At 40.4% G+C, this 25,176-nt stretch overlaps 1 protein-coding gene across 3 annotated transcripts; it reads left to right on the forward strand.

Moving 5' to 3' along the window:
- Positions 1-760: 760 nt before the first annotated feature.
- ift74 (intraflagellar transport 74) lies at positions 761-25,147 on the forward strand. 3 transcript variants are annotated; one of them, XM_030079601.1, is made up of 20 exons: positions 761-895; positions 2,063-2,209; positions 3,143-3,284; positions 3,537-3,585; positions 3,803-3,901; positions 5,843-5,903; positions 6,805-6,864; positions 7,371-7,432; positions 17,328-17,466; positions 17,801-17,863; positions 18,013-18,156; positions 18,867-18,907; positions 19,333-19,412; positions 20,500-20,553; positions 21,232-21,329; positions 21,607-21,733; positions 22,118-22,281; positions 22,558-22,683; positions 23,035-23,095; positions 24,556-25,147. In XM_030079601.1, exons 2-20 carry the CDS (start codon positions 2,081-2,083, stop codon positions 24,669-24,671), a joined length of 1,815 nt encoding a protein of 604 aa, XP_029935461.1. In that variant the 5' UTR covers positions 761-895; positions 2,063-2,080; the 3' UTR covers positions 24,672-25,147. The 3 variants fall into 3 exon arrangements, with proteins under 3 accessions (XP_029935461.1, XP_029935458.1, XP_029935460.1); XM_030079598.1 differs by having other exon boundaries at positions 796-912; positions 2,062-2,209; positions 19,333-19,414; positions 20,499-20,553; XM_030079600.1 differs by having other exon boundaries at positions 802-895; positions 2,067-2,209; positions 19,333-19,414; positions 20,499-20,553.
- The last annotated feature ends 29 nt before the right edge of the window (positions 25,148-25,176 follow it).

The raw sequence follows: 25,176 nt of genomic DNA on the forward strand, positions 1-25,176 counted from the left end.
TTTTAGAATTTTGTATTTTTTAATGTTTACTTTGTGTGCAAACTAACTTGGCAAATCCAGCTGACTGTGATTTTCAAATGGTTAAGTAATGGGGCTCTAAACAGAACCCGGCTGTCAGTTGAAGGGTCTGGAGCAACATGGAAAAAGTGGAGGGCTAATGCTGCTCCTCCTGCAGTCTGTTCTGTGTGTGGTAACATTTTATACATAACCAGGCGGTCTCAAGCACTGATCCATTGTACTTTAATTAGAGAGCAGTGTGTTGTGCTCCTGTGGAGGCTCTTATAGCCTGAGTTAACAGACTGCATAACTGCACACTGTTTAACGGTTTATTGAACCGTTTAACTGTGCCATAATTTATACCCGTAGGACTTGACAGCCATTCATCAGTTCAATATCCCTGTGTAGGTGGACTTTACCTATTTGCTCAATTTATATTTCTGTAATTACTGTGGTAATAGTTTCGCAGGAATAATGCACATATTTATACATAATGCACATACTTTTTAATTAAATTATTATTATAATTATTATTTTTTATAAATTTCTATTACAAATATATTTCTTATCATTTCACTTATGCTTATAATATATTCTACTCTTGAGAATTTGAGCTGAGCCCTCGCAGATCAGTAAAATGTTTCTGATTCTGGCTGATTCTGTCCCCATGATAACGTCTCGCGAGAATGAGAATATCATGCTCAGGGTGCCGTTTTACGCTACAGTCCAGTTGGTGGCGGTAAAAGACCTCTAAGCTGGTTTGCCGGTCGCTAATAATCATAGAAGATGAAGAGGAATTCCCACGCCTGGTGCTGTTGCTAGAGCAACGTCAACATCAACTGTGTGTGAGCATTAGAGGAAGACACCACAAACTGTTTTATTGACAGATTACACTCAGGTAAACTCACACAAGCTTCGGTATGCTCTGAATATGGGACTATATCGGCGGCGAAAATGATCGAAACGGATTCAAGTGTAAATCACGAAATGCTTTCCAATCCTCGCTAACGGTACATTGGCTTAGGGTAACTTAAACTTCGTATTAGCTAACGTTAACGTTAGTTGGCCATTTTAACGCTGGCAAACCGGTGATGTGACCTTTGTGCAAACACACGTTAACGTAACTTTAAAGGTTTCTGACAGATATTTAACCGTCGAAAATGAGTATGAAATGCTTGCCTGCTAAGTAAAGCTAGCGTTGCAGCAGTGATGTAGCATGGCAGCTCTAAACTTTTTTCACGTCAGCCTTATTGATAATGTTAGGTTATATTAGACGTTACGGCAGCCCTCCACTAAACATAAACGTGCCAGTTTAGATAAACTAACGCCACCTGTTCAGGTCAGCATGCTGAAAACGGCTCCTGTAGACATGCTAATGTTGTTAGCTGTTCTCTTTGAAATGAGTGTTAGCAGAAAGCCAGCCAGGTTCAGGGTTCAGTGTTATTATATTTAACTAAAACTAAACTAAAAACTAAAACTAATGCGTGAAATGTGTGAAAAAACATTTTAGTCAACTGAGATAAAAATGAATACTAGACTTTAGAAAGACGAAAACCAACTGAAACCATTTTGTTTACTCACAAAAGTAGCTTAAGTAAAGTAAAACTATACAGAAAATGTCTGTAGGTCTAGTCTTTGGCAGTTTGGTCAAATTTGTCGACACAACAGGAGAATTGTTTCTTGAGCCTGGCTTTATGTAAACATCTGCATGTAATAATAATAATAATAATAATAATAATACCAAGAAAAAATAAAACCTTACTGAAACTAATAAAAACTAAATCAAATAAACATTTTAAACAATAAAAACTAAACTGAAATGAGCAAGCTCACTCTGGAAACTAACTGAAACTAAACTGAATTAAAAAAAAAAAAAGAAAATGAAATAAAAAATAAAAGCAAATGAAAAATACAAAACTGTAATAAGTCTGGTTAGCACACTATAATCATGGCCTTGTGGGTTTGGTTTTTTGCAGTTTGTTGCTTTCACTATATTTATCACTTGGAACGTGTTTTTTTCCCCTCTTTTTTTAAACATTAAATGTCAAAATGTCAAATGTCAAAGCCAGGGGGTATTGCTGTCATGGCGAGCCAGCGGCCTCCCTCCGGTCTGGGCAGGCCGATGAGCCGTGGTGGATCTCTGGTTCCAGGAGCTGGAAGACCCCCAACTGGTGTCAGACCTCCTCCCACAGCTTTACGTGGTACAACTGCGGTGAGTTGGCAACCAGTCCCATACATCAGCTGTAGGGCTGGGAGATATGGACAAAAACAGATCATGATATTTCTGACTGAATATTCCAATATTGATATTGTAGGACTGACAAGTGGTGCTTTCACAAAATAAAGTAGATTTGATGACCTAGCAGGTCAAGTTAGTTCTGAAAATTACCTTTTTCCTGTAATACAGCCTTTAAACCCAGGAACAGACAACACTTATGTCATATTACGAGATTATGATATCCAAAATCCCAGATGATATCTAGTCTTATATTATGAGATTGATATAATATCGATATTTTGCACAGTCCTAATCAGCTGTACTGGTGCAGATTCTCCAGACCAGTTCCTTAACAGGGCTCCAGGGACATTCAAGGTCCATGAGGTGCTTTCAGGGGCCCTGCAGCACAAGAACCAGTAAAATGAGAAAATGATGTATGAATGATTGTTCTGAGAAGAGGTTTCACTCTCACTCCGTATATAGTATATATAGAGTATAAATAATTTTCCAGTTCAGTACTAAATAATGTATTACAACAGAAATGGCTGAAATTTTTTTCAGCCATTTTTGCTGGTTCATAAGAGCGCCACTAATTCTACAGTAGAAAAGTCTTCAGTCTTGATTTAAAAGAGCTGAGAGTTGGAGCAGATCTGCAGTTTTCTGGGAGTTTGTTCCAGATATGAGGAGCATAAAAACTAAAAGCTGCTTCTCCATGTTTAGATTTGACTCTGGGGACAGAAAGCAGACCTGTCCCAGATGACCTGAGAGGTCTGGATGGTTCATAACGTAGCAGCAGATCAAAAATGTATTTTGGCCCTAAACCATTCAGTGCTTTATAAACCAACAACAGTATTTTGAAATCAATTCTTTGAAGCTAGTGTAAGTAGGAACCCCATCTTATGAACTGCCATTGTGTCTTCATTCCAGATGGTTCCAGGTACAGCCGCTCTGCCTGGCACAAGGGGTGGTGGTCCCATCACCACTCCTGGAGTCCTGTCTGCCCAGATCAAAGTGGCCGACAGGCCTGTCACCCAGCAGGGGCTCAGTGGGATGAAAACTGGCATGAAGGGTATGTTTGCATTAAAACTAGTGTAACTCCTCTCTATATAGGAATGCTATCACAGATTCCCCTATAGCTTACACCTGGTGTATTAGTGTTTATCATGTTACACGCAGCACAGACTTTTCATCTGCTATGTTAGTGTTAGCCATGGTTGTACAGACTTTCATAGGCATTACATCTGGTGTATTATGGTAACACTGCACAATACAGTTGTCAGTTTTAGTTCTGCTTCTCTCTTTCTCACTCTCTCCCCACCAGGACCTCAGAGACAGATTCTGGATAAGTCCTACTACTTGGGACTTCTTAGGTAAGACATGCCATTATTAGTGCTACACTGCTACAAAATATGAATACAAAAAAACACAGATTCAGTGCTGCTTTGAAGCATGACCTACTGGATTTTGTAATGTTACATGGATGCGTTTGAAAACCTTGGCCCTGTTTGTGCTAAGCCTTGGCCATTCAACATTGTACACAAGTTCCTTTTACCATTTAAAAGTGAATATTGCTGTTTTCTTTTTTAGGAGTAAGATCACAGAGTTGACCACAGAGACCAGCAAGCTGCACAAAGAGATCGACAACTTCAATCAGGAGAACTCTGTCTATCTGTCCTATGAGAAGAGGTGAGGAGTGGTAATAAAACTGCAGCTGCTAGTAACGTTAGGCCTGAGATTGCACATTTTCATGTGATAATCTTGATGTGTGTGGACTCATTTGATGGGACAGCAGAGAAAGGTACATGTACAGAAAGAGAGACAAAGGCTTCAGTGAAAGGACATGAAGACATTAGCCAGGAAAAAATAGCAGAAGATGTAAGGAAAGGTAGAGAAAGAGAGGTGAAAACAAACAAAAAAAAAGAGGGAGAGGGGAGATGCACAGAAAGAACTCTTCACTCATGTAGGGCCCTATAAATTCCGTTTTATTTTTTCCCAAATTCTGTTTTTTCCGTTTTAATTTTTGGAAATACCGTTTTTTCCGTTTTAATTTTTTTTTTTTTTTTTTACCTTTTACTCCTATTTTACCACCAAAAAAGAGTGTGTTTTTTATGTTAATGACTAAAATGTTAATGACTAAAATGCACACAAATGAAAAAGAAATGACCTTTAACTAATTGAGGTAACAAATAAACACCACTTTATTTATTTATTTATGTAACAATTATGTTGTTATAGCAATAAAAGGTCAAAATGATATGTTATTAATGATTGAACAAAAATGACGAGAGGATGCATCAGTAATTATTTCACCTGAGGGTTGTTATTGGGTCAATGCATGCACACATTTAACTTAAAAGAGTGTTGACCATTGTACATACAGGCTATTCACATTAACTTACTAATGACGATGTTTAGGACGCTGCAGTCTCTTGCATCAGTGGTCTCATCCACAACAACAGAGTACTTTTTACTAGAGATCTTTTGTAGCACAGAGGAGATATGTTGCTCAAACACTCGGTATGTAGTGTTAGTGTATGTTTATGAGTTGTAGAACATAATAAATGATCTTGAAGGAGTAGATGTTTGCCAGTAAGCTTGACTCCAATAATTTAACAATGTGTTAAATTATTATTTGTTTTAAAAATGTAAATTACTTATCAAACAGATCTAACAATTCAACTACCAATGAATGAGCAGTAGTATGCCTGTGATAACAAAGATTGAAAAATAAGCCGAAGTGATACTGCTTCTCTGAATAGACAAGCTAAGCCAGTGTGCTGCTGTTAGCCAGAGCGGAGTGACGACTCTTCACTTTGTTACACAATCTATGTCAGTGCGCTGCTTTAGCCTGGAAAGTTTCTTTGCCTTTTGGACTCGTACGGTGCCGGTACAGTTGTTGTAATGTTTTTTCTTGGTGGTGCAGGTGCAGGTGAAACGACTGGAGGGGTTGTGCCACCCAGATTTGCTTCCCTCCATGTAATTTTCCCTAGACATATGTTCATATTTCACACAAAAACAGCATTTCATTCAAATTATGTAAAATTCCATGATATTCCGCGCTAAAAATAGATTCCGTTTTATTTGGCTAATTTCGCGATTCCATCCGCGATTCTGTGATCGTGGAAATTATAGGGCCCTACTCATGTCTCAACAAGGCCAAGAGTTGAACAAAAGCAGCAAGCACAAGACTGCAGAATGTGCACAGACATTGGAGACCTTTGCTGTAGAGCTGTATAGTGTATAGTGTATAGTGCTGTATAGTAACACCTGGACATGTCCTCAGCATTCTGCCACCTGCTCGATTAAAGAGCTTTGTCTTCATGGAATCACATCGAGCAAACCAAATAATTTATTTTCCTTCTTTACCACTCTTGCCACCAGTGTCACTCATCAACACAGTTCCAGTAACAGAATTAATATTTTCTCTTTTCTGTTTTTTGCAAACATGTGAAATGAGACATTTAATGACTTGTTAAAAATAATCTTCAGTAAGCCTTCGAACAGCAGAAACAATGTTTGTTTTAAATTTAGAAACACTTGTTTGATATTCTGGCACATTTCGCATAGTAACTGACTAAACTTCACAGAATTACCAGCCCTTTGTCCTTTGTCTTCTGTCCTCTGCAGAGCGGAGGGCTTGGCTGGAGAAATCAAGGATCTGCAAGGCCAGCTTGCAGACTATAACATGGTAAAGAACTCTAAATTTGTAGATGTGACAATATCTATATATTTATATATTATACTTGTACATTTCAGCCAAGAAAGTGATTACTTACAGTGAGCACCCACTGTTGGATAAGATTTGAATTTCAAGATTACAGGGCAACCAGTAATAAGGAAATTCATATTTACACTTAATGCATTTAGCTGATTCATCTGACCAGAGTGACTGAACTGTGAGCGCAACTGTATAAAAATCGAACGTTCTTGAACTACCATCATCAGTTGGGGATTGCTGCTAAATAATCACAAGTATGGTGGGAAATAATGACACTTGTTTACGGCAAAATTAATTTGGCAGTTTGCATAAAAAACACACTGTAATTTTTTAGAAACATATTCAAATGTATTAGACAATGGCAACCTGTAGCTTATGCTGATACTTGAAATTCACCTGGATTGGCACCGTTTCTGGATATCGGTGCATCCCCAAAAAAATTCTTCTGTTTCCATGCTAGTTAGTATTGCAGGACAGGCTTGGTGCTGATTTAGCATATTGAATATCAATAATTTTACTGGAAGATCTGAGCAGCATCTATGTATTACTTTTACTCCCATAAATTACTGAGGGGGCACATTATGGACTGCCAGATTCAGAATAAGTCTACTGCATTTATGAATCCAATATCATCACTCCAGACAGTAGTAGAACTGAAAAAGGATTTTGGGGTTCACTGAAAACAATAGGTTGTTTGCTTAGTAACCATTACTTCCACTGGGATGCTTGCTCTGTAATAATTACATGTTGTAGGCCTAACAGTGATCCACCCAGGACTGGAGGGATAGATTTACACTAATGACAAAGACAGTCATCTTTTTTCTTTTCTTTCTTTTTTTTTTTATTCATTCTATGGTTATTGTATTCCCAGCTGGTGGACAAGCTCAATACAAGCACAGAGATGGAGGAAATGATGAACGACTACAACATTGTGAGTATAACTTCCAGACAGAAACAAAGACAGATTTATTTAAAGACAGAAACTCATTCATGAGTGTTCATGCCACCAGCAACTCTAGCAACCAGCTGCCGGATTTGCTTAAGGGCACTTTGACCTTTTCCTAGCAAGTCCAGGCTTTTAGCCATAAATCTGCTTCTCTCATGATGTATCTCATAAATCATCAGATCAGAGTTGATATAATGAAACAATTTCATTTTTGCTGTTGTTGGTATACTACACTACTCTGAATAGACCAGAAATTCCAAGGCATACCTTGATGTAGAAAACAGTGAAATGGCCATAGTATATACAGGTCAAACCTGGCTTTTGGTTTTTGAACATTTGTTGTTTACTTTATAGTAATTTAATTGAATTAATGCATAATAAGCTTTAAATCTTAAATCACCAATTACTCAAACTACTATTTCTGCAATCATTTATTCACAAATAATAAAATCAGTGTCTCTCTCTCTCACTCTTTCTCTCTCTCCTCCCAGCTGAAAGCTCAGAATGACAGAGAGGCACAGAGCATTGATGTCATCTTCACTGAAAGGAGGGAGTAAGTATTTGACTTGTAGTAGGTGGCAGCCACATGTCAAACACACATTATGTTGGCTGGGGAAGAGGGATGTTTTAGGCAGTCTTGTTCCTTATCTTCAATTTAATGTTGATGTTTTCTGCTCAAATTAGTTTATTATCAGACTGGTGATTTTGGCTCAAAGCACAGTCAGTCAAAGCTGACAGGATGCATGCTCTGGGTAGCATGAATGTGCTCACTAAAGTTCATGGTAATCTGCCCAGTAGACTTTCAGATTGACACTGGCCTAATAGTGGTGCAAGAGGCAAGGTCATGGTGACACCAAAACTGACATACACTGCATGCAATTGGTAGCACTATGTCTTCATTAAATTGTACAGAAATTTGAAATTTGAACAGATTTTTAGATTTTTTTTTGCTACAGTAAAGGTCATAGGGTCTCCAAAAGTAAGAGGAATCTTCCTTTAGGCAGTATGAATCAATGTCTGCAAGAAAAACTGGATCGCAGAAAAGTTAAGCCACTTTAACACCTTATTGGTTTTCCCAAATTTGTAACACTTATAACAGAGGCATTATAATCACAAAATCTATATTGTCTAGTTCTGTCAACCACACTTGAAATTCTTGAATATGGCGTAATAATAATACATTTTATTTGTACAGTGCTTCATTATATATTCAAAGACAAATTATATTAATAACAAAATCCAAAATAACTAACAAAAATATTTGCAAAGTATCCTGTCTGATGATACTTGGATTTTGTCTGTTCCTCTTCTTTCTTTTTGCAAGTACTTCAGAAAAAAGAAAGACTGGGGATCCAGTTTGAGATCAAGTGTTCTTTTCACTTGTTCACCACTTCCCACACAAATACCTCTACTATTCTTTGGATTAGTTGTTATGTTATTAATTTCTGTTAAGGTGTTCATAGTACCTTTGAAAAATAGTTAGAATCAAATTAGTGTCTAAAATCTTATAATCTTAAAATATCATATTGACTCTGTGTGGATCCTAGATGACCCCTGAGGTTTTCAGAGGGCACCTGTGAAAAATGCCCTCCTTGTGAGGTTTCCTTATCCTTTTGTCATTTTTTCATAGGCCACAACTTGCTGTCACAGGTTTTCTCCTACATAGTAACACTGCTGTATCCCCTCCTTCCTGCAGTACCATAGTCTGCTATGTACAAATCCTCAATGTACCCATCCTCCTCCTCTTGTTTCGCCACCATTCCATTCTCTAGATGGTTAGCAGATGTCTCAGGCTGTTCTGTGTTCAGACCTTGGTTTGGGTTTGTCTTAGAAACCAAGAACACGCCTGGCACAACCTCTTCATCCTCCTCACGAAGTCGCTGGTGCTGGTAGCTGGAGAGGAGCTTTTGCCAGGTTGGGCACTTGATAGCACACACTATAAGCATGGAGGTGCTTAGCGCAATGGCCGCGATGTACATTGTAAACTTCCAGGTGTTGCCAATCACTGGTGCCTGGTCTTGTGGGGCTAGGGGGTTGGGGATAAGGGAAAAGAAGGGTTGTTATATCAACTTTTGTTTGTTTTCACATGCATAAAATGATTGATCATGTTAAAGAACAAGAAATTGGTTTGATTACTAAGACTCCAAAAGACTCCAACATTTACAGCTCCTATTAATTCTTTGTCATGATACATTTTATAGTTAGTTACAAAGGAGAAATATAATAGGCCTATACATGATTCCGTACCAAATAAAGATTTTCTTTATTGGCTGAGGTACTGACTGCAAAGAGGATTGATTTAAGCCTGCAGATAATCTCCCGTTCCTTCAAAAACAACAACAACAAAAAACAAACCATATTTACCAGTCTTACTTGACTTCTGCATACTAACCTGTTTGACATCAAGCAATCAAAATAAAATATTTACTCTGAACAGATACTACAGTTGATGTATGATTCACCTACTATAAGTTAAAGTAGATGACTAATAAAAATTCAGGGCCACAAGCTACACTGCACCGATACTTGGACATTTTACTACCATTTGCCCCAGCCTAAAAGTTTGGAGTGCATTAGTCTTCATCACTAAGGCAAGGGAGAGGAATGTTATTTAGGAGGTAGGAAAAGATAGAAAAGAATGGGATGCGGAGTTTTTCTCTCTCTGCCCTACCTTTGTTTGAGATGCTGTGGTTGTAGCTTGGTGTCAGTGTAGCCGTTAGCTTGTTGTATAGGCTCAGAGGCTGCTGGGTACCAGCGGGTCCAAGTGGTGGTAAAAGTTGTGGTTTTGCAGTGGAGGAGGGCAGTGGTGATGGACCACACATAGCTGTAGCCTCTAGAAGACTGTCACGAACCTGCTTCTCTGGAGAGGCACACAGGGCTCGGGGTCCAGCTATAGAGCCAGACAGGACAGCATCACAATTGGCATTTCTTTGGTTGACCAATATGCCTATTTTTCTCACCCCCCTTTTATGTTTGCTAAGCGTAATTTCTCCTCTCTGTTTGTCATGCCCATCCTGCAGTTCCATACCTTTTCACTGTTATTTTATCATCAACATTGTGTTCCATCAAAAGCTCCTTCCTTTCACAAAGTAACTAGGTGGTCCTTGAGAGCTGCTGAGGACGTATCAGGACACATTAGTCTTCTTGACACTACGGGCCCTATCTTACACCTGACGCAAAGTGGCGCCAAGTGTGACGCTTTGCTTGCTTCCAACCTGCACAGTTGTCATTTTCCTATCCTGCACCCATGTTGTGTAAATGGCAAATGCACTTGTGCTCCCATGGGTGTGTTGATCATAAAATGAGGGGTGGTCAGGCACATTGTTTGTGTATTGCTATCCTGGCACAGTTGAAAGAGATTGCGCGATTGACCAATAAAAAACAGGTCTGACGTTAGTGGTGGAGTTTTCATTGTTATTTTAAGGGTGCATTATCAAGACAGTAACGCGTGCCTACATAGGCGAGTGCACAATGTGTGTCCACTACGCTTGTTCCACACACAGGGACGCCTGCTTCAACTCAGGGAGCTTTCATGGAGTCCTGCTGTTGCTTTAGATAATCTACTCCTGCACTTTCACTTTGTGCATGAACAGCTCTGTTTTCCCTGCAGAGAAGCATTCCTTCTTACCTGGCAAATGTGCCATTATAAAAGCAATTGTTTAGTGTAGCAATTGTTTAGATAAGGGCGTTAACTGAATTACTACTATTAAAACTGTAAATTGTTAAAATGTAATCTTACCAATGGCAACTCCTAATGCTTTTAGCTCTCCAATGCTGCATAGAAGCTGACAGGAACAATTCCAGGGGTTTTCCTGCAGGTCCACCGACCTCAGATGACTCAGAACCCCCATGGTTCTGCTGTCCAGAACCTCCAGTCTGTTACCACTCAGGTCCAGCACCTGATGGAACCACAACAACTGTAACCACTATAATCAAGTCCAAATTTCAGCAATGGGGTAAAACTAGCTTCCAGTGCTTGAAAAGAAGAATGACCTCATCCCACTTTGCAGATAGAGAATAGAATGGAATAGAATAGAACAAAAATAATAAACAGAACAGTCCAGAGAACAGTTTAGAACATAGAGCACATTAGACCAGTGATGTTCGATCATGTGCGAGGGCCAAGAGTATACAGGTTTTCCTTCCAATTAATCACTCCATTAGGAGATTTCACTAATTAGTTACTGCCTCTGAGAGAAGATGCAAATAGTGAAATTAACTGGTGTAGTCTTTGGTTGCAAGGAAAACCTTGGAGGAAAGTAAATTCCATGGAACATCGGGTTTTCCTCCATGGTACAACTCCAGTAAACTCAATGATACATGTCTGGATGCCATCATAGACCATCAAAAGAAAGAATTGGGCAAAGAAATAGGACCCAAACGCAGAGATTCACAGTAGCCATCTATCCTAGTGAAGATGACTATGTTTAAAGGACCATACCAGTGATTTTGAATGTGTTTACTACAATTTCCCCACATTTTACATTGCAGCAAACCATTTCGCAAATCATGTGGAGGTACTAAAGATTTCACAACATATAATCACAATCCCTCAATTTTGGTGACAAAGTTACCGCCATTCATATACCAAGGAACTGATAATTGGCTGCAGGAAGCAAATGTTTCCCCGGGGACTGTTTACCAGCAGAGAGAACTGTTTTGCTCTGCTCAATTTCAAGTGATTCAAGCCATTAAATACAAGAGTGCTGCTGCTTTTAGGAACATGACAATAACATTTTTTATATGGAAGTCTCAGAATGTTAATTTTCATATTGTAGTAGAATGAATAGAATCCAAAGGCTGGATTAAAAAATTAAATCTGAGCTCCAAAATGCTTAGGGAAAAGATTAGCATAAATTTCAAGTATACATTTTATAGATAACAGTAAACACGCATAATCACTGGTATGGAGCCAACACAATTGCATGATGCAGAAAACTTCTGCTGCACTGCTGTCCAGGGGTTGAAATTTTCAGGCATGTTGTACTTTAGGCACTTTGCCAGCTGATGCTAAACACCCGCCTTGACATAACTGATTGGTTGTGGGGAGAAGTTTAATATGCCTGAAAGTATCAACCCCTAGAGAGCAGTACAGAAGACATTTTCTGCCTTTTGTGATATAGTGTTGACTTTCCTTTTAAGTCTTATAGGCAAACAGGCAAAACACAAATTATCATAGTAATGCAGAGTAGCAGATCATTATCAGGTATGGTAAACTCAAAACTAAGCAAAGGGCTAACAGATAGATGGACTCAAATACACAAATAAACAGGTGAGAGTAATTAACCATAATTAACCCGGGAACCGGGAGAAAAGAAAGTGTATGCTGCCATCTGTTGGTCGTTGGGCTGTACAGCAGGAACCCTAACAAGAATAGAACAGAGAAGATTAAAATATATTAGAGCAGCCTTATTGGAGTGGTACATAGCCACAGTAAAAATTCACATGCTCGCATGTTTAGCCTCAATGCCATCTAGTGTCTCATTGGGTTAAGCCTGTGTATAACCTCACAGACGCACAAACACAAAACTCCACCAGCACCGACCAATACACAAAGCCCAGCGCTCATTAAACTGCTTCATCCAGAGCACCTAATAAAATGAAATGGGTTAAACATGATGAGCATAGAAATTAGAAGAAAAGAGCATGTTTTACCTGTAGATTCGTCAGTTCTCTGAATAGTTGTGTAGGTAGAGTCATCAACAGGTTGTGGGAGAGGTCCAGCTCTACCAGGAAATCCAGGCCAGAGAACGCCTCAGGGTCCAGCCTGCAGTGACAACACAGAGTAGTAGCAGCAGCTGCATGGTGTAGTGATGGCTGTACTAGGACTAGTAATAGTAGCAGGGTCAATAATTCAATTCAATTCAATTCAGTTTTATTTGTATAGGGTCAAATCATAACCAAAGTTATCTCAAGGTGCTTTACAGAAACCCAACAGATATTGGCCAAATCCAGCAAGCACAAGGTGACAGTGGCAAGGAAAAAACCCTTTTAACAGGGCCAAAAACCTCAGACCCAGCTCTGGGTGGGCGGTCATCTGCCTTGACTGGGCTCTATAGTAATACTAGTGGTGATAACAGCAGTAACCACAATATTAGTAGTGGTTGCAACAACAGTAATAATCATACTAACACTTATAGCATTAATAACACTACTTCTGATAAAAGTAATCGTAGTAGTATGAACAATGATAGCAAGAATAATGATAATTGTAGGTCTGGTTGTAGTGGGACTGAGTAATAATAGTAATTGGAGTAGTAATAATATGACTAATGACAACTAAGATACAATAAAGTAACAGTAAACATCTTCCATCAATGACACAGTTCTACTGTAGGCCAGACAATAACAAACTAACCCTAACCTTGGGTTTGTAATTGCAGCGTCTACTCAGGACAATCAGTATAATTTTGAAACTACTTTGAAACAGTGGTGAGATAGTACCACTACCCCAAGGTTTATCACAATACAGTCAGCAAGTTCTGACTTTTTGCATGTGATGGATGAATGAAGAAACTAAGTCTGACCTATAGCTGAAGAAATAGATGAATAGGGAAATGTATTGTGATGCCACATTGGTGTACTTATTGTCTACAGATTTTTCTGTTCTTATTTACCAGTAGATTTTATTTCTGGAGAGATGTAGTAGTCTGAGTTGTGGCACCACAGAGAAGTACTTTGCTGGTATTCTTGTCACTAGGTTATTGTCCAGGTGGAGTTCAGTCAGTCCAGGATAGCTGGCCAGGGCTTGCTGGTCAGTCTCATTCAGAATGATCAGATTCCCCTCAATCACCAGCTTAACAATATATGGTGGAGAGCCACCATGAGGGATAACATGCAGAGACCTGTTGGTCAAGTTCACTACCTGTTGGTGAGTAGATGGATAGATGCAGTTGTAAAAAAAACAGTGAACTATTTGGCATTACTTCCTGCTCAATGTTGATGTCCTCCAAAATGGGATCTTTATTAAAGATCACATGTTCAGTGCTCATTCATGTGCACTGCTCATGACCACAAAATGGCTCTCAAAATGTAGTCCTTACAAATATAAACAAGTTACAAACATAACTCAAAGAATATCAAATTAGGAAGCTGCGGTCAATTTATTTTTAATGTTGATCATTGATAATATAATTTTTTGAATGAGAAAATAGATCCCATGATCTGGAAGACCCGGAAAGTAGATCCAGTTAACCTGGATCTGCTCACCGAATCAGTGCCAGCTAAACAAAATAATCAAAGATTAAATATTTTTCTCACCAATTCATCCTTTGTCACATTCTTTGTGTCACCTTTCAGTGTGTTTGGTGCCACCATACCAGTCAGCCACAGCAATACTACTGCTCGCCAGCACATTGTCACAGTCATTCTGCCCTGCAGGAGAACAAACATCCTGATTCTTTAACATTTAAATCTGCATATTTCTCTCTATAGTGGCTCTGTTGCCTTCAGATTATTAAAAATGTGCTAAAGTCTTTCATTTTTTCAGATAAACAAACATAAATTATTTTCAAGGAAAATCTCACTCTTTTCTCCCATAAATGATTAAATACATTTTTTTTTTTAAGTATCTGGAGGACTAAAAAATGCTAACACATCAGACATACTGTAGATGGTGACTTCTGAGGGCTGTTGGCTGTTGCCTGATAGGATTTCTGTCAAATCTCACTCTTGGTGTATTTTGCTTGTGAGTTGAATTGCTAGCTCTGCTAGACCAGACCCAACAAAATGGAATCTGTTTGAAAAAATGTTGTCAAGCCAAACGGTCATAATCGTCAGTCTTCAGCCTGTGCATAGTTCACGATAATCTACATCATCCATCTGGCCTGACTGACCACCTTATCCCCAATTCATGCTGGTAGTTGGGACAGTCCAGTAGGTCCTAGGATTGATGTTCATATCATCTCATGTAACTGAGCCTTAACTGATGCTGTCAATTCCGTTTTGACTTAATTTTTTTTGTATTCACTGGTGGTGTTGTATGTTACTGCCCCCACTGCTGGACCCTGTGTAGCTCAATGTAAAGAGCTTTCCATGCCAGTTTCAGCATATGAACTGGGGCTGAGTGATATGGCCAAAATTGATATCAGCATGGCCAGAAAAAGAATTTCAACATCGATATACAGCACTATCTGCTAACATGTGAAAGTACAAGTCAGTTATATTGATAATAATAATAATAATAATGATAATAATAATTTGCTGCTGGCTGTAAACCAATTGCCCTTCAGGGAAAATAAAAGTTACCCTTAACCCTTGTAAAATAATAATGATAACAACAACAACAACAACAACAACAATAAGTACTTTTAGTAAGATATCATTTTTGCAATATTTGGTAATGTATTTACTGTTTATCATTATTTTAGACCAAATAATTGCATGTCACTATCACTGTTTCACCATGGTATGATTCAGCTGAAAGATGATCAATGATAATCTGATAATCTCCCTTGAAGGTGGTTGGAGGATACCAAAAAATCTTACAAAATTGTTTCAGAAATCAAGTCTAATCTAGAGATCTGAACAAACTAACTTACTGTAAGTTCCTCTGCATAGACTAGACTGCCAGTCTAGTCTAGTGAACAGCATGAACTGATGAAACCACTTGGATAAGCGGTGAAACGTTAGCCCAGTTGACCTGATTCAATTTCCTTGAGATTCCTCTGCATAAGAATACCAAAATAAATTCCTGTCATGTATTCCTTTACAGTTGATTATGTGTAGTTTTAGTGATGACAGCACTGATGCTTTCTCAAGTGTTGCTACATACCGTAAATCACTTCAGATAAGTTTCAGCTAAATGGCTAAAATACAACTGGCTTTTCAGTTGTTTTGTTGAAGTGTCTTTAATCTCACATTTATTCTGTTACTGTTACACTCACTATCATTTCAGGATTTTTGAATAATAACCAAATACTTATTGAAAATCTTACCTGTACCTCCACAAGCCCTGAGCTGAACTCGTCAACCTTGAAGCAGCCAGCACGGCAAGACCTTTGTTCCTTGTTATAAAAAACTAAAGGCTGACCTCAACTGTTTTATGTTAGCTCAACATTCATGTGGTAATTATTCCTTCCTTCTCTCTTAGCTTCCTGCTGGCTGCTTTCTTGCTTTCCCCAGAAACAGCATTAAGCTTTTGTCTGTCATTTATTATCTAAAATAATATGTAGATTCTTACTTATATGAACTAATTAAAGTTGTTTTTCAGCTGTTACAACCTGTCTTTAAGGATAGGAATAATTAAAGAAGCAAGGAAAAAAATAAGGAATGTAGAGTAGAGAATGATGGGACCTACGGAGGGAAGATCTAGGATAGACTGGACATTGGAAGACTTGAAAGAATAGAGGGGAGACATGAAGGGAAGACAGAAAGGAAAGGAGGCAGGACAAAGGACAGGAAGAAGGAAAGGAAGAGGGGAGTGATAGAAGCAAGAGAATGAGGTTAGTGGGAGTGAGTGAGGACGGATGGCATGAATTTTAGGAGGAATGAAAAGAGAGACAGATAGAAGGAAACTAAGGAGATTGGAAAGGAGGAAGGCAGTAAAAGGAAGAATATAGGGCTTGGGGGGAGGAAGAGTAGAAACACTCCTTCCCTTCCCACCTCTTTACCTTGCCTTGTGTCTTTCACCTTCTTCTGTCTTTCTTTGCTTCCTTTGCCCTCAAACATAAGGAGGGTCTTATGGCTAGTAAAGCCTTAGTAAAGTGTAAATCATTCTCTAAGTAACATCTGTGGCTGAGTCCAGTAATAAATCATACAAAAATATGAACACAGATATCACAGCAACATCATGACTTTCAGAACTTCTGCAGACCACTGATGGCAGTCAACTAACTTACATTCAGCTACAATTATTTATGTCTTCATTATTAAACATATACATTGCTATGTTTTTTTACATAAATAAATTTGTGTCCCAGCTTGATTTTATTCACACAATGCAATGAAGTGGAGTGATAGAGAAGTTGCTAGTCTAACTATGACACATAGCAGTCAAAGTTAAAAGAGCAACAGGCTGTTGCTATACATATGTTTATGTTAGATAACTGGACAAGCTAATACTACATATATTGTATTGTATATTGTATAAAGTCTAGTAGCTACTAAGTTCAGCATCACTCAGCATCACTCAGCCAGTTCAACTACTTTGTGTGGTGCAACCCATTTTGATCTTGTAGTTAATTTAGTTAACTCTTAGGAACAACTAACTTATGTTAGAATTTACATTACAACTGGCTTACATTAAAATTTGCATTCTAATTAGTTTAAGTTAGTATTTAGATTTAGATTTGTATTTATAGTTCAGCTTGCTTATGTTAGAATTTATGTTACATTAATTTACAACTAGGTTATAATAGAATTTACGTTACAGCTAGGTCACTGTGTGTGTGTGTGTGTGTGTGTGTGTGTGTGTGTGTGTGTGTGTGTGTGTGTGTGTGTGTTTGCAGGAGAGAGGAGGCCATCAGGGGGATTGAGGAGGAGATCAAGAGAGAAAGGAGTGTTGCTGATGAGGTTGTCAAGGCGATGCCATCCGATAAACAGGAGAAGTACATTGCCATGACAACAGCCAATGAGGAGCTACTACAGGTAGTATAGTGTTACTGCAGTATTTGTCTCGTACTGCTGTGTATGGGTGTCCTGAAGTGCATTGTCACTGGACATCGACACAGGGCTGCGTTAGTGCTTATGTGACTTAATACTAGGTTAGCTAGCTAGCCAGCTGCATCTGTGGTATGTAACTGTAGTATTACTGTGGTACTGTTTTATTAATGTAATGTTCTTATTGTTATTATTGCATTATTTCTGCAGTTGCTACTGTCAAAGTACAGTATCAGAATCACTTTTATCACCAAGCACAATAAATGTGCATCTCTCTCTTTCCTTCTTGTGGCCTCCTCTCCTCTTTTCTCCTCTTGTCTAGGAGCTGTCTGTCCGTCAGGAGGAGCTGGACATCCTGCAGACCAGGAGGAAGGCCTACGAAGCTGTGAGTTGGGCAAAGGGAGGAAGGAGGATAGAGGATGGAAGGAAGTGAAGAGTTAGTAGTGGTGGTAGTAGTAGTAGTATTAAATGTTTAGCATAGTAGTAATCATTGTTGTGGGATTAATTGTGTTATCTTGTGTTTCCTGTGTGCAGGAGCTGTCCCACTCCCAAACTAAGCAGGAGGCAGTGCGGCTCTACGAGAATCTGTCGGTGTTGGAGGCCAGGCGTGACGCCATGAAGGCCGAGGATAAAAGCCTGGGCTCCCCTCAGGAGGAGAGGGAGAAACTGTTTAAACAGGTTGGCTTTGCAATTAGCTGAAAGATATCTAAATATGACAAGAATATACTGGACTAAAGACAAATTTCAAACACTACAATACATTACGTTAAAGGTGCCATGCATATTGCTTTTAAGCTTAAATATATTATTGTCAGATTAGATGTGATAGCTTGGTATGATTACATTAAATAAATGTGACCACAGTAGAGACAACTGTCTGTCTCATGCTAATCTTTTCTTCAAATTACGAACACATTCCTTATAAACCCACTTTGCCTCCTGTGCTCCACCTCCCTAGTGTCCTTGGCTTTACTGATAGGATAAACATATTGGAAGTGAGATTTTCCAGCGACCTTTCGCTTCCACTATCTACCATAGTCAGAAATTCTGAGAGCGTTTGCTTTGTCTGCACTGGAAGGGCAGCGCCTTCTTCTGGTTTTGTGCCAAGAAGAAATAAATATGATTTTGCACTAAACCTGGCAGTTATTAAGACTTTTAGCTGAGGAGGAGTCCACCTCAATGGGAGGAGGCTAACAGTTAGCATTAGGAGCATCCAGTCAGTATCCAGTCCTCAGTAACAATGAGAGGCATAGCGCCACTACTGTCCTACAGAACAGCTGGGTAGGAAGTGAAATATCATATGTGTCAAAATGGGTTAACTATCCCTTTAATGTGGATTATTAGGCTAAAACTAAACCCTTGATTTGAACTGCTGTTTTGCCTTTCAGGTGAAAGAGGACAACCAGGAAATTGCCAGCATGGAGAGACAGTAAGTATTTGACAAAACTGAAACATGCCTGTGATGTCACTTAAAAGACACAAATGGGCAGAAAGTGTCGCAGAAATTTTGTCTTCACATATATATATATATTTTTTTATTTTGATTTATTGTCCTGCATGATTGAAGATCGGAGAAGAGACTGTGGATCTATTTGTATGTCACATGATTTCTGAACATCTGAACATCAAAACATGGGGAAGAATGGATTTTGACACTTGGATTTCACACACAATGTCTCTGACACTGTTGAGTCTAATTTGATGAACCTTTGGGGAACGATCGATTTTTTTTTATCCATTACCAAAAAAATTAAATAGTTTGGCTCACCAGAGCACCACCAATAGGCCAATAGGTCTCCAAGCCATGTTTGACAGATTGACAGTGCTTAACATGCCCCTTTGATGTGTGTTCAGGCTGGTGGAGATCAGAGAGAGGACCAGTCAGATCACTGAGGAAATCAGGCAGCTGGAGCATGACACAGAGGAAGCCCATGGTAACACACTGAATGAGCACTTACATGACTTTACTCATTGAATCAGGTATAGGTGGTATGCCTAAGTGGGTACAGTTAGGTATTAATACACTGGAATATAAACATAGTAAAAAGTAACCACATTTATTGCTTACATAATATGCCAATGGCTGCAATGGCTGCTCCTTTGTATAGGTTGTCCAAGTCTCTGAACCTCTACTGGAGGGGCCCAACTCCATTCTTCTAAAACATGATGATGGTGGTGGGGAGTTTAAAATCTCCCGTAGGTGTTCAGCTGGGTAGAGGTGTGGTGACTTGGAAGAGCATAGCAAATGATTTACATTGTTTTCATTCTCATCAAACCATTCAGTGAGCTCTAGTGCCCTGTGGGTGTTTCATCCTGGAAGAAACAACTCAGCATTTCCTTTCATTTAGACTGTTTCTCCTGTGAGTTTAAAGCTGGCCCCACACCACAGGATCATCAGATCTGACTCGGCCCTCCTGACAGTGGGGGGTATTGATATAACAGGACAGACAAGCAAAAAAGCTGGGCAGGAATTAGCTTGGCTTTGGATGTGATGAGTGGGTTTAAATGCCAGTGCCAATGCAAAGTAGCTGCAAAAGGTTAGTGTTTAGCTGTTAACTTAGTTAACTCTCAGGCAGCCCTTACGATTATGCAAATGAAGGCAAGTCCCCTTGTGTGGCCCTTGCTGTAACTGGCTGACTGTATGCCTGGGTGACTGACTCTCATTTCAGTCCTGCATCAAACTCTTCTGTTCTTTTTCTTTTCTCTTTGCTTCCCTTTCCCCACTTTAACAACCAGGTGGTAAGACAACCAGTAGTTGAACAGCTGCAGTAAACCTGCTTGTCTTCTTCAACATTTGTGCTGCATTAGTGCTGCAGTGGTACTGCCTCATCCAGTATCTGTCCTGCATTCATACTGTAGTAGAACTTCCTCACCCAGTATCTGTACGGCATTTGTACTACAGTAGTGCTACATCACCCTCTGGAGCAGTGCTACAGTACTGAATCATTTCTGTCTCTACTGAGTGATCTGGTTTGTTTTTGGTGTATGTAACAAAATCTGTATGTGTGTCTTTCCTTAAAGGGGAGTGTCAAAATAAGTACAAGGAGCTGAAGAAGAGGGAGGAGGAGATTGACCGTGAGTTCAGCTGCTCAGTCAGTAGATGAAGCTCTGACATCAGACGGAGGGTTCAACCTGCATGACTTTCCACATGACATGGCATGACCCTTTTGGAGTGTACCAGCTTAGGCCTGATATTTGGAGCCCATATAAATACCATTCTCATGCTGCCAAATGTCAAGTGTCCAGTGTTTCTCCTGATTTTTTTTGTTTTTTTTCTATAAAACAATTGGTGTACTTTTAAAGACAAACTGCTAACAATGAAGTGGTGAGTCACCTGTGAGTTGTAGTCATTCTTTTCCTCTTATTAATACTTTAGTTATTGTTCTTGAACAAAGAGAGCACATCAGCCAGAGACACAGACGTGGCAGTGAGCTAAGCAGGTCTTGTTTATGGCAGCCAGCTCAGTATTTAGCTGATCTTTTTATTAGCCATTCAGTGATCTGGATTAGGACACAGCAGCAGACAGCAGTGAATCCACTTCCATTTAAATGTGAGAGAAATGTGCAAATGAAAATGTCCAAGTTGTTAAACAGCAGCCTAATCACACACTGTCACACTGTGCGTTTTCCCCATAGAGAAAATGGGTTTGATCTGAAATTCCATAGTTATGCAAAGGTTGCTGTCAATTTTACATCTGTCTATCCTTTTCCTTTCTTTTCTTCTTTATTTCTTTTTTTCCGTCTTTTCTCTCAGGGTTCCTGGAGTCATTTGAGGAGGTCAGGGCTCAGGAGCAAGAGAAGATGATGCAGACGCAGGAAAACATCGTCTCCCTCCTGGAGCACTGCAGCCGGGTGAGGAGAGAGAGGGAGGGAGGAGAAGGAAGGAATCAGCAAGGGGTGTAAATAGGAGAGCAAAGGAGAGAAAGGGACTGAATTAGATGGGTGGAGAGAGAGGAGTGATAGAGAGATGGAGAAATAGTTAACTAGGAAAAAAGAAGTAGAGGAAAGGGAAAGTGTGGTGGAGAGGGGCACAGAAGAAAGAAGTCGGGGAAATGAGTGACGGAAGGAAGGGTACAAGTTTAAATTTACTTGTGTGTGTGTGTGTGTGTGTGTGTGTGTGTGTGTGTAGAACATGGCCCGACTGCGACAGGTCGACATGGTGACAGCCAGTGAGCTGAGGAGCATGCAGGAAGTGCTGGTCACCAAGGAGACGGAGGTGGTCCAATCAGAGAGCACTGCAAGGGGTTTGACAACTGGTCAGTAACACACACACACACACACACACACACACACACAGTATATTGTATATGTGTGTGCATATGCACTTCCTGAAATGCCTTGATTAGCTAATATGTTAATCAATAAAACGGCATGACAACACACTGAGTAAGACGAGCCTCCTGTTGAGGAGATGTAGCCTCATTTCCCAGACAGGGCTTACCTCCTAGCTCATTTGCTAATCAAGGAAATGCTGAACTCTAACGGAGACTCGAGCAGCCAGGCCTTTGCTCGCTGTCCCCTCCAGCAAGCTTTAGCAGGCTGCTCCTGAAAACAGTCCCCCAGCCACTTGGGGACATGGAGATCTGTAGATGCTGCCCTGGTGGAAAAACGTCATGTGGACTTGTGTGGCCCCCATGCAGAGTCTCAGCGGCTGCAGCAGGACCTGGACAAGGTGCAGCAGCTGGAGGGGAAGATCAGCGGGGAGCTGAGCACCCTGAAGGAGCACGTGGCCACCATGGAGAAGGAGCTGCACACCTACCGGGACCTGGACACCCTGAGGCGCACAGCGGACGACAAGAAAAAGGTCAAGCACGCAGACTAAACACCTGAACACATGCCTCACTTGTTGAAGCCCTTTTGACTGTTTTAGCGAGATTTCATCACCCAGCTCCGAGGTGATAGTATAGCTGCAGCACATGAAAGCTGCCAGTCAGTGACCAGTGGAGAAAACCAGGCTAGCTCAGATCAACTTCACCACGCACTGATTCCTTTGACATTTGATTCAGTTTTTCTCTGCAAATAAAACCATAAAGCATCCATATTAGACTAGCAGCTTAAACAGTGTGTGTTTGCTGTGCAGAGGCTGCAAGAGGACCGCGTGTCGCTGACTCAGCGGCGAGATTCACTGAGACGGCTGCTACAGGACATGAACGGCAGCTATGAAGCCCTGAAGAGCAGACTTCAGGAAAACGAGACGCATGCTCAGGTTCCTCACTCATCCTCAGCTTCAAACAGCAGCCTGACACCACATCCAGATTACTACCATGTTCACAGTTTAGCTTATACAGTTTGATTTTTCCAGAATGATAATTATTGTTATTGAAACATTTCTATCATTATTGCCATCATTTCTATTAATTGCATTATGTAAAAAATACAGTGATATCTTCATTTAAAGTGACTTTTAATATAAAATTTATCATTTCATATTTTTATTTGATTTCTTTTCATTTCAGTATGTTGTCCCAGCAGTTACCAATGTGCACAGCTCCATATATGCTAATCTGTATTATCACTGTGTGTGTGTGTGTGTGTGTGTATGTGTGTTATTTCCCAGCTGGCCAACCTGGAGCGCAAGTGGCAACATTTGGAGCAGAACAACTTTGTCATGAAAGAGTGTATCCTTCTGAAAACCTGAGACGCGGCTCAGTCCTTTATGAAAGTTATGAAAAGCCTTTTCATTTTATCATTTTGTGCCAACATGAAAGCAACATGTCACACAAGCCTAAAGCGCTGCAGGAGAACTCTCTGTCAGTTGAGCTGCAGCGGCAGCAGTGGCCAGCTGCAGCTAAGCCGTCTGCAGTGCGGCTGCTCTTCCTCTCCTCCCGGCGTCTTTCCATTCACATGGAACCAAGATCTCCTCAGGCCAGCTTTTCATTTGGAATAACGGAGGAAATGATCTGCAGTTTTAATCCAACGCAAATCTGCCATGTGTGGAACCTGGCTGGAAAATAAAAAAATGAAAAAGTCTGCAAATTGTTGAGGAGCGACGTCTCCTGATAATAGTAATTGAGTCTGCAGTTTCAACTAGAGTTCTCATATTCTGCCCGAACCCGACCCGACCCGACCCGACATTTTCGGGTCGGGTCGGGCCTAAAATTTACGTGAATTGGGCGGGTCGGGTCGGGCTTCGGGTTCTGTGGGGGATTTTTTTTTTTTTTTTTTTTTTTTTTTTAATAAAAAAAATAGAATTATGTGTTCTGTTATTGATTATGACGTTTCATTTTATGTGACTGGTGGAGAGAGTGAGAGACTGGATTGGATTTGGAGGCTAAACTTTCAGTGACAGACAGACAACCAGCTGTGCGAGCGCAGCGCAAACAAGTGAGAGAGAGTTGCAGCAGTAGGCTATCCCGCTGTGCTGGCAGACTCGGTAGCAGGGACGGTTTTTGCCAAGGCGCAATCTACTTGGGGGCGCACGAGAAAAAAAAAATCTCCAGTTTTCTAGACTACCGTATTGACCCGCACATGCCGCGGCACCATCAGTCGGCATCAGGCGGGCCGGACGCGGCACCGTCCCGATGACCGCGCTCACCGTCAGGTCTGCCGGATCTGACAGAATGAGCTGCTCATGTGGCCGGTGCCGCGGCCCGGCTCCGCATGATACCGACTGATGGTGCCCCGGTGCCGCGGCCGACCGGCTCTGCTAATAATGGCGAATTTGGCGATTTTTTTTTTCGGGCTTTATCGGGCTGTCGGGCCTAAAGTTCGGCTAATTAGTCGGGTCGGGTCGGGCCTCGGGCTGGCCCAGTCAGGCCCGGGTCGGGTCGGGTCTTAATTTTCAGGCCCGATGAGAACTCTAGTTTCAACTGTAATTTGCTTTTGGTGCACCATCTTTTCTTCTCCAAGACACGATTTTCATTTTCTTTTCCGTCTCATCAGAATAATCAGAAGCAGTGACATGTAGAGAGGAAGGTTTTGAATGAATTTTTTTTAGCAGAAACATTTTCCTGTGCTCATTGTCAAAGAGGCAAAGTGTAAGAGCTGAGCCGAGCCAGCTGTGTCCAGGGTAGCAGGGTTTTCAGCAAATCCATCTCCAGTCCCAGTGCTGCTTCTTTAACTTGAGCCTCCATGTTAGTCATCGCCTCTAAATCCCAGGAGAGTGACTACACCTCGGTCGCCAAGAACGTCCTCCAACAAGTAGCTGACTACAACAAGAGCCTCATCGACGCCCTGCACAGCAACAAGAGCTGAACGCCACCGACACACAGGCGACTGGGACCAGCGGGCAGCTTCTGTTCACTGTCCTCACTTTGGTCAGACGAGGCTAAAACTAGTCACTGACATGTTTTAGAGTTTCATCATCAACATTCACTTTGCCAGTTAAACATTTAAGGGCATAAATTTAGAGGAAACAGGCTATAAAAGTGGCACTGTTATCAACTGAAGACTTCAGATCGTTACATTACTCTGCTGAAGTTTGTCACTATTTACCAGCAATATTTTGTATGTCAATGTTCAGCTGTGTTGAGATTTCTCTGGAAGGTAAAAGGTGTCCAGATAAGGCCAAGTGCCAGAAAATGGGGAATATTTTTTTTATGCTGATTTGAAATTAAAGTCTCAACCAAAAAACAAAACTTTTTTTCTCATGTTCATGTTTTTAATGTGGAAAGTGAATTGTGACATTTTGTTCTGTGAAATGCCCTTTAAATTAAACTGAACTGAACTGATGGTGGACTCCAAATGAGTGAAATCCAAA

The sequence above is a fragment of the Myripristis murdjan genome, chromosome 20 (assembly GCF_902150065.1).
Source record: "Myripristis murdjan chromosome 20, fMyrMur1.1, whole genome shotgun sequence".
NCBI classification, from domain to species: Eukaryota; Metazoa; Chordata; class Actinopteri; order Holocentriformes; family Holocentridae; genus Myripristis; species Myripristis murdjan.